We start from the raw sequence: 16,148 nt of genomic DNA, 5'->3' as shown, positions 1-16,148 counted from the left end.
TTGTGTTTGAACATGATGTTTAATATTCCACTGGCAGTCTTTAAAACCCTGATTGTACTGCTCTTTTTAATGTGGCTGATTCGCTTCATTTTCTACTAGTAGTTTTCAAAACAGTCATGTTGGAAAAAGTTGATGCCATAATACCAATTTTCATTGTTGCCATAATACCAATTTATTTTGTTAATTCTTTATAGGGCAAAGTCTGCAGAAGCCAATGCTTCTTATTACAGATTATAAATTGCATTATTTATCGAGTTAATGCGGGCAGTACCACACACTCAAGCAATGGATGGAGCTCGTTACCATGGCAGTGTTTGGGTTCCAAGAATTCCAAACTGGGCAATATCACTGTTGACTTGGGTGGAATTGGTGAGGCAGGTTTTGGGTTGGGTTGAGTAAAATTGGGTTGGGTAGGATAGAGAAGCGTTGGGCAGGGTTGGGTTGGATTGGGATAGAATTGGAGGGTGGAATAGGGAAGAGTAGGATTAGGGTGAGTAGAATCATGTTGGGTAGTTCAGAGTAGGGTTGAGTTGGATTGGGGTAGAATTGGGTAATATAGGGTGGAGTTGGTTTGTGTAGAGTTGGGTTGGAGTGGATTAGGTTGGACAGAGATGGGTTGGGTTAGATGGGATGGTTTGGGTCGAATAAGGTTGGATTGGGTTTGGGTAGGATGGATTATGGTAGGGTTGGATAAGGTGAGGTTGTGTTGAATAGGGTTGGGTTAGGTTAGATTTGTGTTGGGTAGGGTAGGGCTGTAGAAAGGGTGGTAGATAGGATTGGATTGAGTTGGAGGAGGGTTGCGTTGGTTAAGGATGGAGTGGGGTCAGGCCGAATCAAGTTTGGGTTGGGTTGGGGTTTTGGATACTGTTGGGGGTAACGGGGAATGATCAGGCATTTCACCATGAGGGATGGGTGTAAGCTTACAGTGGGTGTTGCTCTGAGGAGACTTGGCCCTTGATGGTGCAGCAGAAGAACAATAAAGATTGTTTCCCATGTACAGATCCACACTCTCCCCTGTTTTATTAACTTTTACAGTGAGAGAAATAACATCCCCAACTCGGACTCAACCCATTGATGAGCAACATTATAGCTCAGCTCACGGGCGGCATGTGGCGCAGTGGTTAGCACTGGGACTGCGGCGCTGAGGACCCGGGTTCGAATCCCGGCCCTGGGTAAATGTCCGTGTGGAGTTTGCACATTCTCCCCATGTCTGCGTGGGTTTCACCCCCACAACCCAAAGATGTGCAGGGTAGGTGGATTGGCCGCGCTAAATTGCCCCTTAATTGGAAAAAAATAATAATTGGGTATTCTAAATTTATAAAAACAAAGATTATAGCTGAGCTCATAGAGGACAAGCAACATCTCGTGTCAGCAAAAATCTTATCAAATCTTTCATTACATCTCATCTCCAATTCTCCAAGTTTCCCAGCCTCTCAAGCTTCACCTATCTTAATTTTGACTCATTTGAACCTCCGCTGCTGACATCGTATTCAACATTGACTCCGGTGTTCTCCCATGAGCCTTTCCCTCTCGTGTGTGCACATGTGTGTGTGACTATCTTGAATTCTAACCTTTCAGTCACCCGATTCCGCACTTCCCCAGGGCACTTTAAGAAGCTAATATTATTTACACTCGTGCTCTTGCTCAGGATCATCTCATCTGCATCCAGATTTCCCAGTTTGGAACTTGCGCCATCAAATGCTGATTATTTTCTCATCTTCAGGGTTTAAAATGAGTGAGTGGAAGTGGATTTTGACAGTGTTTGTAATTACGTTGTGCGCCCAAGTGCGGAATCTTGTCAATTGCCGGGGATAGTGCATTGCTGGGATTTATCTGCAGAGCCGTTTGAGCGCTTTCTGTTTTATCCTTGGTTATTCATTGTTACTCAGCAACCACCAGACTTCTGCCAAGTCCTCGTACCTGAATGGTAACCTGGTCCTGTAGACCTGGGGCTGATGTCTACCAGTGTTTGGGAGCCGGGGTGGGGAGTGTGGCGTGGTGACCATTTTAATTTGCCTTCTAATCATGCATTAACCACAGGGCTCTGGAAAATATGTTTCAAATATTAATATTTACTCTTGTGAAACAAAACAAAGACATCTGACAACTACGGGTTTACAAGACCAGAAAGAGAGCTTCCAGCTGCCACAGAACCTCCCTCTCATCTTGGTTCTGTTCTCTGTCTGCTTTTCTCTCGTGTTCTCTCTCTGGTTGCTCTGTATGACTCTTCGTTTCCTGTCTTCTGTCTCTCTTTGTCTTTCCTTTTTGCTCTTCTTTTCTCTCTTTCCCCTTTTCTTTCCTATCACCTTTCCTCCTCTCCATCCCTTCTTGAGGGTGGAATGGCAGCACAGTGGTTAGCGCTGTTGCTTCATGGCTCCCAGGTCCGATTCCCGGCTTGGGTCACTGCCTGTGCAGAGTTCTCCCCGTGTCTGCGTGGGTTTCCTCCGGGTGCTCCAGTTTCCGCCCACAAGTCCCGAAAGACGTGCTGTTAAGTAATTTGGACATTCTGAATTCTCCCTCTGTGTACCTGAACAGGAGCCGGAGGGTGACAACTAGGGGATTTTACATTGCAGTGTTAATGTAAGCCTACTTGTGACAATAAAGATTATTACTAATGTTATTTACCCCTCTTGGGTCTCTCTCTCTCCGTTCTGCATCCTTTTCCTCTATCCTCACTCCTCTCCATCTCTCTTGCCTTCACTCATTCTTCGTTCTGTCTTCATCTCATTGCAGACCCTCCCACAAAATGTCCTGATTGGATGTCTTCCACCATTCAGCAAGGGCCTCTGTGGCTGTGGCCTGGCTCTTGTGTTTATCCACCCTTATTGAAGCACTAAGTGCTGTTCACGCACTGTAACCTCCTGTGCAGCAGGAAAACTGGATGAATAGTCCAGTAACATTGTCAGTGATGGAGCAGCTTTTAAATAGGGAGATTCAGGCCACACTGCCGCCTAAAACTCCCTTTCACCCTTCAGCGAAAGGACACAGCACACATTACTGGCAGCCTCCACAGCCAGGCTAACCAAAACTGGGTGGGGTTCAAGGAACTGAAGCCAGGAACATAATGACAGGAGGGGCACTATAGACAGCTGCACAGAGCCAGATTAGAAACACACATGGGATATGTCTGTCCGTTCTCCCCTCCCCCTACACCCTACTTTCCCTTGTTCCCTTATGTTTGTTTCTTTTCTTTCCCTCTCCGTCCTGTCTGCTTCCACTTATTACTGCGTTGAATTGTCGACTTGAATTACAAACTCATATCTGTGGAGTGGATCTTTTAACTCTTGGGGCCTGATTCTCCCAAAAGGAAACAAAGTCCCCTAGCGAGCGCGTTTAGCCGCGTATTTCCCGGCACTTGCCATGCCGAGGAACACGTGGCAACTCGCGTTGTATAAGAGGCCTGAACGGGGAGCACACAGCTGAGGCTGCACATTTGTACAGTGTGGAGTCCGCTAGCCCGAACTCTCCAGTGTAGCGACAGGTCGAGACCTCCGAAACGATCCCAATGGGTGCCTTCGTTTATAATAATCTTTATTGTCACAATTATTGTCACATTAACACTGAGATGAAGTTTCTGTGAAAATCCCCCTAGTCGCCACACTCCGGCGCCTGTTCGGGTACACTGAGGGAGAATTCAGAATGTTCAATTCACCTAACAAGCACGTCTTTTGGGACTTTTGGGAGGAAACCGGAGCACCCGGAGGAAACCCACGCAGACACGGGGAGAATGTGCAGACTCTGCACAGTCAGTGACCCAAGCCGGGATTCGAACCTGGGGCCCTGGCACCGTGAAGCAACAGTGCTACCCACTGTGCTACCGTGCCGCCCTTGTTGATGGGCATCTGGACAGCCCCCCCCCCCCACAGAGTCTGCCACCCAGGTGCCACTGGCACCCGACATAACCCTTGACACCCTTGCCTATCAAACATTAGCCTTGAATAAATTCAGTGACTCAGTCACTATTGCTCCCAAGGGAAAAGAGTTCTCGATACTAATGGCTCAGTGAAAAAAATCCTCCTCATCTCCGTCTTAAAAGGGAGGTCTCTTATTCTTAAACTGTGTTCCCCAGTTCTGGTCTCCCCTACGAGAGGGAACATCCACTTGCTATCTACCCTATCAAGTCCTCTCGGGGTCTTTTATTTTTCAGTCACTTAGCTAAACATCAGTGGGTGTGGCCCAACCTGTTCAACCGTCCTTCAGTGGACAAACCCTTCACCCCCGACAAGAGTCCTTGTGAATCTTCTCCGAGCTGCTCCTAACACAATTATATAATTTATCAAATAAGTACAGGCGGTCCTCAACTTTACCACATTCGAGTTACAATGAAGGGCGCGTGCGACGTTGAAATTGACACCCCATTTCAACTTTAGAATGTCAGTTTTGACTTTACAACGCAACGCCAGCACACATTAATTGACGTGCTTATTGGCGTTCTGCTCTGCCCGTCTGTATACCCGGACAAGGGTAACCGTTTTTATTAAGTTGGAAACCAGTGTTTTGTTCAGTAAATGTTTTTTTGGCACCACCGTGGCGATTTTAATGCATTTATCGGCTTACAATGTTTTTAATAAGCGTTCAGGCTCGTAGCAGTTCAAGATTAAACAGGTAAGTGACAGTGATCGAACGGCTTCATCATAGCCCCCACTCAAACTGAGGAATTTGTGCTCAGGCATGCAGGCATCAACAGTCGCCTCACGACTTGACAGGGCAAGAATTGAAAGCATTTAACATCGCCGGGCACCCCATGAGTAATTTCTGGCCTTGGTCCAGGAACTAGTCCCCCATTTTATAACATTGTTCATGTGGGAAAATCGGTTCCAACTTACGACATTTCGATTTTCGTGAACCAATTGTGTCTGTCGTGATTTAGAGGAATGCCTGTACTCCAGGTACGGTCTCACCAAGGCCATGTACAGATGTCTTTACTGTCGTGTTGGGGAGGGTTTAAACTAATGTGGCAGGGGGATGGGAACCGATGCAGGAAGTTGGAAGGTAGTAAAACAGGGACAGAAGCAAAAGGGATCAGGGGGAAAGTGTAAGGCAGAGAAGCCATAGTCAAAAATCAAAAAGGGCGACAGTACAAGGTACAGTGACTGAGGGGAGCTCAGTGAATAGGCCCATTAATACTAAAAGGAATAAAACAGGAAGTAAAAACATTAATGGTAAGCGACGCGGCAGGTTGTTACATGAAGATATGGGTTCAACGACAAGGAAAATTAGGAGAAAAGTTAAGAGGAAATATAACTTAGGAGAGGTTACTGATCGAGGTGTTCAGATTCAAAACAGAGGTAAAAAAGCCAACATAAGTGTACTTTACCTGAATGCTCGCAGTATTCGGAATAAGGTAAATGAGTTGATGGCGCAAATCATCGTGAATGACTGTGATTTAGTGGCCATTACTGAAACACGGTTAAAGGATGGTCATGACTGGGAGTTAAATATCCAAGGGTATCAAACTATTCGGAAGGACAGAGTGGATGGTAAGGGAGGTGGTGTAGTTCTGTTATTTAAGGATGACATCCGGGCAATAGTAAGGTGCTATGGAGGATAAGTTTGAATCCATTTGGGTGGAAATCAGGAATAGTAAGGCAAAAAAGTCACTGATAGGAGTAGTCTATAGGCTACCAAATAGTAACATTATGGTGGGGCAGGCAATAAACAAAGAAATAACGGATGCATGTAGAAATGGTACAGCAGTTATCATGGGGGATTTTTATCTACATGTCGATTAGTTTAACCAGGTCGGTCAAGGCAGCCTTGAGGAGGAGTTTATAGAATGTATCCGCGATAGTTTTCTAGAACAGTATGTAATGGAACCTACGAGGGAACAAGCAGTCCTAGATCTTGTTCTGTGTAATGAGACAGGATTGATTCATGATTTCATAGTTAGGGATCCTCTCGGAAGGAGCGATCACAATATGGTGGAATTTAAAATACAGATGGAGGATGAGAAGGTAAAATCAATTACTCGTGTTTTGTGCTTAAACAAAGGAGATTACAATGGGATGAGAGAAGAACTAGCTAAGGTAGACTGGGAGCAAAGACTTTATGGTGGAACAGTTGAGGAACAGGGGAGAACCTTCCAAGTGATTTTTCACTGTGCTCAGCAAAGGTTTATACCAACAAAAAGGAAGGACAGTAGAAAGAGGGAAAATCAACCGTGGATATCAAAGGAAATAAGGGAGAGTATCAAATTGAAGGAAAAAGCATACAAAGTGGCAAAGATTAGTGGGAGACTAGAGGACTGGGAAATCTTTAGGGGGCAACAGAAAGCCACTAAAAAAGCTATAAAGAAGAGTAAGAAAGATTATGAGAGTGAACTTGCTCAGAATATAAAACCAGATAGTAAATGTTTCTACAAATATATAAAACAAAAAAGAGTGGCTAAGGTAAATATTGGTCCTTTAGAGGATGAGAAGGGAGTTTTAATAATAGGGGAATGAGGAAATGGCTGAGGAACTGAACAGGTTTTTTGGGTCGGTCTTCACAGTGGAAGACACAAATAACATGCCAGTGACGGATAGAAATGAGGCTATGACAGGTGAGGACTTTGAGAGGATTGTTATCACTAAGGAGGTAGTGATGGGCAAGCTAATGGGGCTAAAGGTAGACAAGTCTGGCCCTGATGGAATGCACCCCAGAGTGCTAAAAGATATGGCTAGGGAAATTGTAAATGCACTAGTGATAATTTACCGAAATTCACTAGACTCTGGGGTGGTCCCGCGGATTGGAAATTAGCAAACGTGATACCACTGTTTAGAAAAGGAGGTAGGCAGAGAGCGGGTAATTATAGGCCAGTGAGCTTAACTTCGGTAGGAGGGAAGATGCTGGAATCTATCATCAAGGAAGAAATAGCGAGGCATCTGGATAGAAATTGTCCCATAAGGGCAGCACGGTGGCCTAGTGGTTAGCACAACCGCCTCACGGCACTGAGGTCCCAGGTTCGATCCCGGCTCTGGGTCACTGTCCGTGTGGAGTTTGCACGTTCTCCCCGTGTCTGCGTGGGTTTCGGCCCCACAACCCAAAAATGTGCAGAGTAGGTGGATTGACCACGCTAAATTGCCCCTTAATTGGAAAAAATAATTGGCTAATCTAAATTTAAAAAAAAAGAAATTGTCCCATTGGGCAGACGCAGCATGGGTTCATAAAGGGCAGGTCGTGCCGAACTAATTTAGTAGAATTTTTTGAGGACATTACCAGTGCGGTAGATAACGGGGAGGCAATGGATGTGGTATATCTGGATTTCCAGAAAGCCTTTGACAAGGTGCCACACAAAAGGTTGCTGCATAAGATAAAGATGCATGGCATTAAGGGTAAAGTAGTAGCATGGATAGAGGATTGGTTAATTAATAGAAAGCAAAGAGTGGGGATTAATGGGTTTCTCTGGTTGGCAATCAGTAGCTAGTGGTGTCCCTCAGGGATCAGTGTTGGGCCCACAATTGTTCACAATTTACATAGATAATTTGGAGTTGGGGACCAAGGACAATGTGTCCAAGTTTGCAGACGAAACTAAGATGAGTGATAAAGCGAAAAGTGCAGAGCATACTGGAAGTCTGCAGAGGGATTTGGATAGGTTAAGTGAATGGGCGTGGGTCTGGCAGATGGAATACAATGTTGACAAATGTGAGGGTATCCATTTTGGTAGGAATAACAGCAAATGGGATTATTATTTAAATGATAAAATATTAAAACATGCTGCTGTGCAGAGAGACCTGGGTGTGCTAGTGCATGAGTCGCAAATTGTTGGTTTACAGGTGCAACAGGTGATTAAGAAGGCAAATGGAATTTTGTCCTTCATTGCTAGAGGGATGGAGTTTAAGACTAGGGAGGTTATGCTGCAATTGTATAAGGTGTTAGTGAGGCCACACCTGGAGTATTGTGTTCAGTTTTGATCTCCTTACTTGAGAAAGAATGTACTGGCAGTGGAGGGTGTGCAGAGGAGATTCACTAGGTTAATCCCAGAGCTGAAGGGGTTGGATTACGGGGAGAGGTTGAGTAGACTGGGACTGTACTCGTTGGAATTTAGAAGGATGAGGGGGGATCTTATAGAAACATATAAAATTATGAAGGCGATAGATACGGGCAGGTTGTTTCCACTGGCGGGTGAAAGCAGAACTAGGGGGCATAGCCTCAAAATAAGGGGAAGTAGATTTAGGACTGAGTTTAGCAGGAACTTCTTCACCCAAAGGGTTGTGAATCTATGGAATTCCTTGCCTAGTGAAGCAGTAGAGGCTCCTTCATTAAATGTTTTTAAGATAAGGTTAGATTTTTTTTGAAGAATAAAGGTATTAAGGGTTATAGTGTTCAGGCCAGAAAGTGGAGCTGAGTCCACAAAAGATCAGCCATGATCTCATTGAATGGCGGAGCAGGCTCGAGGGGCCAGATGGCCTACTCCTGCTCCTAGTTCTTATGTTCTTATATTCTTATGTTATGTACTCTGGGATAAAACAGGCTGCAATTGGATGCAGCTTTAACCAAAAGATACTCCAGACCTTGAAGTTAGTTCAATCTGATTTATTGAACCAGTAGCACAGTTAGCACAGTTCTCTATGAGTTCGACTCTCTGCTAACCTAAATGTGGTTACTGTGACTGAACCAGACTAGCTCTTAGCCACATGCTGGAGGTGTGATACTGTACGTACACCCTGACTCACTCTGTCGATGTTCATCAGTGGAAAGAGGCGGAATGTGAGTGCCTCGTGCCTTTTATTGTGAGATACCACCCCTGATTGTACTGCCTCCTCATTGGTCATGTCCTGTTCTCTGTGTTCATTAGCTGCCTGTCTGTACCTGTCTGATATAATTATCTGCATGTCTGCATATCATGACATTTAGAACATAGAACAGTACAGCACAGAACAGGCCCTTCGGCCCTCAAACCCACGCATCCACCCTATACCCGTAACCCAACAACCCCCCCCCCCCCCCCACCTTACTTTTATTAGGACACTATGGGCAATTTAGCATGGCCAATCCACCTAACCCGCACATCTTTGGACTGTGGGAGGAAACCGGAGCACCCGGAGGAAACCCACGCACACAGGGGGAGGACGTGCAGACTCCACACAGACAGTGACCCAGCCGGGAATCGAACCTGGGACCCTGGAGCTGTGAAGCATTTATGCTAACCACCATGCTACCCTGCAATGAAATCTTCCAAGACACTTCACAGTAGTGTTATCGACCAAATTTGAAACTGAGTGAGGTGGTATTTTGGCAGATAACCAAACGCTTGGTTAAGGATGTAGGGTTTTACATAATGTCTTTTCGGAGAGAGACCAAGAGTGGAGAGACTTTAAGGAGGGATTTCCAGAGCTTCCAGTGATGAAAATCAGAGACGCTCAAAGAGGCCATTAGTGGAGGAGAGCGGAGAACACGGTGATGCGACCATCAATTCACACAAGACGATTAGTAGAAGTGAACAATGGTTTTAATAAGCTAGATCTGTGCCTGCCTGCGACTGCTCTGTACTGAGTGCAGCCTACAGGCTGCAGGTTTATATACCACCTCCGAGGGGGCAGAGCCACAGATTGAGCCCACAGGAGCATCAACACAATACTTTACAATACAGTGATGAATTGCAGTAGCAATACGTTCACCGCACACGGAAAGCTGGGGAAGGTTGCCAAGATGGAGGGTGGGTGGGTGTGTGGGAGAGGACAGCGAGGGATTTCAAAACTACGGATTAGAATTTTAAAACCAAGGCGCTGTTGGGAAGGTGCCATGAGAAGGGGAGTGGGTGATTGATGGGGAGATCAGGGGGTGGAATTCTCCCATCCCGCCACAGGTAGGGGGCGTGAAACGCCAGCATTTTGACGCTGACGTGGGGGCATAGCCCCATTTTTGGAGAATCCAGCCCCAGGTGTGCATTTTGGAAGCCGCGGAAGTTCAGAAGAGCAGAGCTGTCACTTTGAGTCCTCAGTTGAGAGGAAAACAAGATATATCAGAAACGGCAGTATGATTTGTGGTATCCTCAGAATAGATGTGACAAAGAAACTGGGAGTTTGAAAAGGAATCCTTAGAGGAAGCAGGGTGCGAGGATGTATAATTGAAGTAGCTGCGGGAGTCATTGAGTTTATATTGGTCGACACCCCACCCGTAGAAAAAGAGAGACGGACCGTGTGGAGGTGAGGGAAGGGTGGAAATCGGAAACAAAGATGATTACATTTTCCGGTTCAGGGCAAGAGCAGGAAATGGCACCAATGTCGTCACCAACATTGATGGAAAATAGGTGAAGGTGAGTGGGAATGGAACGAAGAATGTTTCGCAAATCCATATCATTCCGCAATGATAATGCTGCCATAGCTAAGACCCATTGGGATTCCTTTGGCAAATTTAGCAGAATAGTTGGCGAAGTTCAGTGTAAGAGCAGATTCAGCCAGGTAGAGCAGGGAGAGGGTGGGTCAAGAGATTGATTGGACCCTAACCCAGCTGACACCCACAGTCCGAACTCAGACGTGAAAGAATTAGCAACATGGGCTAAAGTTACCAAAGACTTTTCTTGAGCCTAAGGAACCTTGCCCTCAGGTAAGACTTCAGACTTTCAGCCAGGGGAGTGAATTGGGAATGAAGGCAATGGTTCGTTCAGGAGGCAGACGCATTTAGTAATTACCCGTGTCCCAGAGTTTATTAACTGAGTGTTGCAATCCGGTTGTCGTTTCCTGTGTCTTGACTCTTTCTTTTCTGTCCTATAGAACCTATCCCAATGAACTGGGCCCCAAACATTGGACCCACACCAGATTTGAATACATCATGAAGCTGAAACAAGCTGCCCTAAAGTCTGCGAGGAAACAGTGGGCTGATTATATCCTGGTGAGTGAACAATCCTCTCTGATAAAGGACTCTACCTCAAAGGGGCAGATTGGGTTTACCACTGAATGTGCGGCGCCATCCAATGCGTAGCCTTCTGGGATCTCCCATTTTGGTTTAATAATAAAGCTAAAAAGAGGCAACTTTTATAAAGGAGCTGCGATGCACCATCAATTGGACACGAGACGAAGATGAGATCCAAACAATAGGCTTTAATGCACAAGGTGTGTGCCGGCAGCAGACGTACAGAAGAATGGCCGACTGCCGGGAAGCACGGGTTCTTATATCCCGCCTTGTAGGCTGAGCTACCTACCTCTCAGCCAATCGGCTGAGTGGCACATGACTTACCCGGGCCAATGGGCAGCGAGTGCTCTGCACCAATAGCAGCTCACTTCCAAGGTACCGTAATACCCCTAGTCATACTACCACAAGCTGGTCGTATTGAAATTACTTGAAGTTCTTCACACGATGAATTACTTTCTGATGCGCAGCCACTCCCACAGTGCTGGCCGAAATGGCAGCTGTTTTTTTAAATCATTGTGGGCGTTTGTCTCTTTATTTTTCAAGCTGAGTGAGGGGGGGGGGATGTTGAGCATAGCAGAGAGCGGGCTCTGTCCACAAAACCATTAGAACAGGCATGCAGGCCCTCAGTTTAACCCTTTATCCGAAGGTTGACATTGAAACGAAGAAGTCTCCTAGACCACCCCCGTTCAGGTTAATGTCCATTAGAATGGTCTGATTGGCTGTCTGGGTTCTCACCTTACTGGGAATTTTGTGATTTATGCTGACTATTCCTGCCCATTGCCACTGGCTGTTGTAGTAAAAGTGCCTGGCAAGTATAGGGTTACTGCCGGACTGAACGCAGTGTCACTCACACAGTGGTGGAAGAGGGCACATGAGTGTTGGACAGAGCCGCGTGTGCCAGTCAGCATGGAGACGGCTCCTAACTTGTACCCTTTACTACAAGGCCGGGATTCCCTGTTCCGAGTTCGTCCCACTCCTGATGCCAGCCCTCAGTCAAAACTCCTTCACTGCAGCGGGAATGGAGAATTCTGGCAGCATGAACAAACGGAGAATCCCGCCCGATATTTGTTAATAGCTGTCGGAGTCGATGAAGACTTACGGTTAACCTGGGTATGACCACGAGGACGTCTCCGGACCTTCCGAACTGTAACCAACACCCTCCAGCAACCTCCTGCCACTGGCTAAATCCCATAGTTACCTGCCCCCCCGCTCCTTAGTGCTGTCACCCTGAGGTCCACAGAGCTAAGTTATTACGAGATGCACTCGATCAGGGCAGCACAGTAGCATTGTGGACAGCACAATTGCTTCACAGCTCCAGGGTCCCAGGTTCGATTCCCCGCTAGGTCACTGTCTGTGCGGAGACTGCACGTTCTCCTGTGTCTGTGTGGGTTTCCTCCGGGCGCTCCGGTTTCCTCCCACAGTCCAAAGATGTGCAGGTTAGGTGGATTGGCCATGCTAAATTGCCCTTAGTGTCCAAAATTGTCCTTAGTGTTGGGCGGGGTTACTGGGTTATGGGGATAGGGTGGAGGTGTTGACCTTGGGTAGGCTGCTCTGTCCAAGAGCCGGTGCAGACTCGATGGGCCGAATGGCCTCCTGCACTGTAAATGCTATGAAGTTGTCAGGCTTTCTGGGATAAGGAAACAGAAAGTGCTGAAAGTCCTCAGCAGGTCTGGCAGAAGCTGCAGAGAGAGAAAAAAGGGTTTGTCGTGTGAGTGAATATGACTCCGTTCTTATTTCAGATTTCCGGCATTTGTCTTTATGTTCAGGATTCCTAAGCCTTGCCGTTTACCTTACGCTGACAATTCTGATTTGCATCTCCTGAGTTTGCTGTTGGTCAATGGGGTGTGTTGCCTTTGCACCATTTAATGATGAAAGTAGTGTTCGTTAAGGACTTTTATTAAGTTAGCTGCCGGATGTACTGGAATACATTGCTATAAATTGTACCAAAATATGAGTATAATATTTATTCTGGGTGTTGCTGGCTAAGCCAGCATTCATTTCCCATCCTAATTGCCCTTGAACTGAGTGCCTCGCTCGGCCATTCCAGAGGGCAGTGAAGAGCCAACCACATTGCTGTGGGTCTAGAGTCACGTGTAGGCCAGACCGGGTAAGGTCGGCAGATTTCCCTCCCTAAAGGACATTTGTGAACCAGGTAGTTTTTTGTGACAATCGGTGATAGTTTCATAGTCACCATTGCCGAGGCTACCTTTCAATTCACATTCATTTAAAAAAAAAAATTTTTCTTTTATAAATTTAGATTACCCAATTAGTTTTTCCAATTAAGGGGCAATTTAGCATGGCCAATCCATCTACTCTGCACATTTTTGGGTTGTGGGGGCGAAACCCACGCAGACACGGGGAGAACGTGCAAACTCCACACGGACAGTGACCCAGAGCCGGGATCGAACCTGGGACCTCAGCGCCGTGAGGCGGTTGTGCTAACCACTAGGCCACCGTGCTGCCCTCAATTCACATTCATTAATTGAATTCAAATTCCACCGGCCAACATGTTGGGATTTGAACCCAAGGTCCCCAAAGCAATAACCTGGGCCTCTGGAGTATAAGTTCTGTGACTAGACATAGAATTTACAGTGCAGAAGGAGGCCATTCGGCCTATCAAGTCTGCACCGGCTCTTGGAAAGAGCACCTCCACCCCCATAACCCAGTAACCCCGCCCAACACTAAGGGCAGTTTTGGACACTAAGGGCAATTTATCATGGCCAATCCACCTAACCTGCACATCTTTGGACTGTGGGAGGAAACCGGAGCACCCGGAGGAAACCCACACACACACGGGGTGGATGTGCAGACTCCGCACAGACAGTGACTCAAGCCGGAATCGAACCTGGGACCCTGGAGCTGTGAAGCAATTGTGCGATTCACAATGCTACCGTGTTGCCCTGACGTTTCCACTCCACCACCGTCGTCACCCGCAACGTAATGGTGTGTTGACCAATACATTGGCTTCATGCCAAACTCTTTTGTGATGTGGATTTGGACCCCCCCCCCCCACTCCGGCAATGTACATATGAAACAAAAAGGTGGCAAAAAGATGGCTCACCAAGTCTGTCCCTCATCACAATGCTCAGAGTATCAGAGCTGGGCATTCTGTGAACTGTATATAATTAGATTACTAATTTAGCCATCTAGGAGAGGCCAAAAATTCCAGGGAGTACAGGAGGCAAAGGCTGCAAAATTCCCCCTTCACCTCCTCGGCTAATTGAAACCAGTCCAGGAAATCAAAAGCAAAATGCTGCAGATGCTGGATTTAGTAACTTGGGGAAGCCACAACGCTCCATCCACAAAATGGTGGGCCTAGACACCGGATGCCCTTTGACCTGTAGCGTGACCCTGATCGATATAGCCTTTGGAGCTGTGACACAGTTCAGTTACGTCAGATGGTCCTCCTCATCTGGCATGGCCGCGCGCAAGGCCCTGTGATCTGGTGGTTGTGGTGGATGGCATTCTCTGCGTGAACCTGGCGGCTCTGACCGTCTCGCGTTCTCCGCCCACACCATTGGCAATGTGGCTGACTCTCCCCTTCGCCCTCGGGGAGATATCCCAACCTCGTCGCCAGTTACTTGAGGAAGCAGGTGAAAATTGAACTTTAGTTTATTTTGACTGTGTACAAATTTCTGCGTAAAGCAGCATCTCTCTCCAGTACAATCCTTGCTGGGAGGGATAGTCCGTCTAGGCCCCGTTTTGGACCAGCTTTTATATCATAACAAGCCCCAGGTGGGTGGCCTCCCCTCCCTACCTGGGAAGCTGGCACTCCACGAGTCCCATGGGAAGATCAATGATGGTTTCCCCGTGGTCCTCATGGGGGTTATGACGCCGGAGATCTGAAATAAAAGCAGAAAATGATGGAAATATTCAAATAAGCAAAACACTGCGGATGCTTGGATGTGAAACGAGAACAGAGGAAGCTGGAACAACTGAGCTGACCTGCAATCAGGAGGAAAAGCAAGGTTAATGTTACAAGTCCATAGAATTTTCATCAGAACTGAAAGGAAACACTCAGTCAGTCTGGCAGCATTTGTAGAGAGTGAATCAGGGTTAATAGCCCAGGTCAGTGACCCTCCTTGAGAGCCAGCCCAGGAGGATCAATGATATAGAATGAAATTAGTTCACATGACACACTTGATGTGTATCACCTACATTGTGAACAGCGTCATCAGGAAAATCTGTGCAGCTGCTGACAGAAGGGTGGATATAAAATTTTAACGTCCCCAGAGTGTAGACTATGAACATCTATATAACCCAGTTACCCGGAATATTGTGGCCAGTTTTGCTTATCACAGAATCGATAATTAAGGCCAAAGTGACTGAGCGTTTGGCGAAATTTGATCTGTAAATGAGAATCGGCATGGATTTGTAAAGGGCAAGTCATGAGTAATGAACGTTATGAGGAAGTAAGTGAAGTAGGAGCCAGGGGAATGTCTATGAATGCTGATTTTGTGGACTTTCAGAAGACATTCATTCAGGTTCCACAAGAGAGACTGTTCATTAAAATTAAAGCCTGTGGAATTGATGGTAAATTATTGACCTGGTTGGGAGTCTGGATAGGTAGCAGAAAACAGAGAGTAGGTATAATGGGTGTGTACTCCAATTGGAAGTGACTAGCGGTGGCCCACAATGTTCTGCACCGTGGTCTCAATCATTATCTGTATATGGGGCCCGCTAAAGCACTGTCAGCTATCGCACGGAACGCGATAAAATACAGTGGTATAATACTCATATATCACTGGCTTTGCAATGAGTGCAGATTGACCAGAATGTGTAACTCAGGGTCAGATAATGAGGAGCAATTGCATAAAAACTAGGTGCACTTGTCGAATATTGTTGTATTTCTTTATAAACTTTAGTTTACACTGTCAATCCGCTCATCCAAACATTGTAAGGAAACGGGAGGGATATTTTTATTTGTGAGATTTGTTAAAAAATTCATTGTCCCAGAGGTTGGTGTTTTCAATGCACCTACTCTGTAGACTTTACATTTATCTTGGTCTGTCAGCAGGAACTTCAAAAAGTAACTAAACTTCAGAAGTTTAACTAATTTTAAATGTGATACTTGCATTCCATCCTGTAGGCAGTCCTGGGGGTCTTCGGTTCGCTTGGTAACCTATTACTCATTTTTACTTCATGCATCATTAAGAGAAAGTAAAGCACTCGGCCCCACTTGAGACATTTAACCGGGACAGATCCATTCTTAATCTACAGAAATTGGTCCCTTCCAATAAAATGATTTTATTGCCCGAGATTACACCCAGTCCCGTCCCACAGTCAGTCGAAAGCTCACGGTTTTAGATTGCAAA

General features: G+C 46.3%; 1 protein-coding gene across 1 annotated transcript in view; it reads left to right on the top strand.

The window, feature by feature from the left end:
- cercam (cerebral endothelial cell adhesion molecule) overlaps positions 1 to 16,148 on the top strand; it is a 90,362-nt gene that overhangs the window by 11,871 nt on the left and 62,343 nt on the right. Inside the window, exon 3 of the mRNA XM_038782031.1 lies at positions 10,695 to 10,812. Coding sequence (XP_038637959.1) covers positions 10,695 to 10,812 — 118 coding nt within the window. The remainder of the gene's footprint in view (positions 1 to 10,694; positions 10,813 to 16,148) is intronic.

This window comes from Scyliorhinus canicula, chromosome 21 (genome assembly GCF_902713615.1).
Source record: "Scyliorhinus canicula chromosome 21, sScyCan1.1, whole genome shotgun sequence".
Lineage (NCBI taxonomy): Eukaryota > Metazoa > Chordata > Chondrichthyes > Carcharhiniformes > Scyliorhinidae > Scyliorhinus > Scyliorhinus canicula.
Note: the sequence above shows the minus strand (reverse complement) of the source record. Positions and strands in the feature narration are given on the sequence as shown.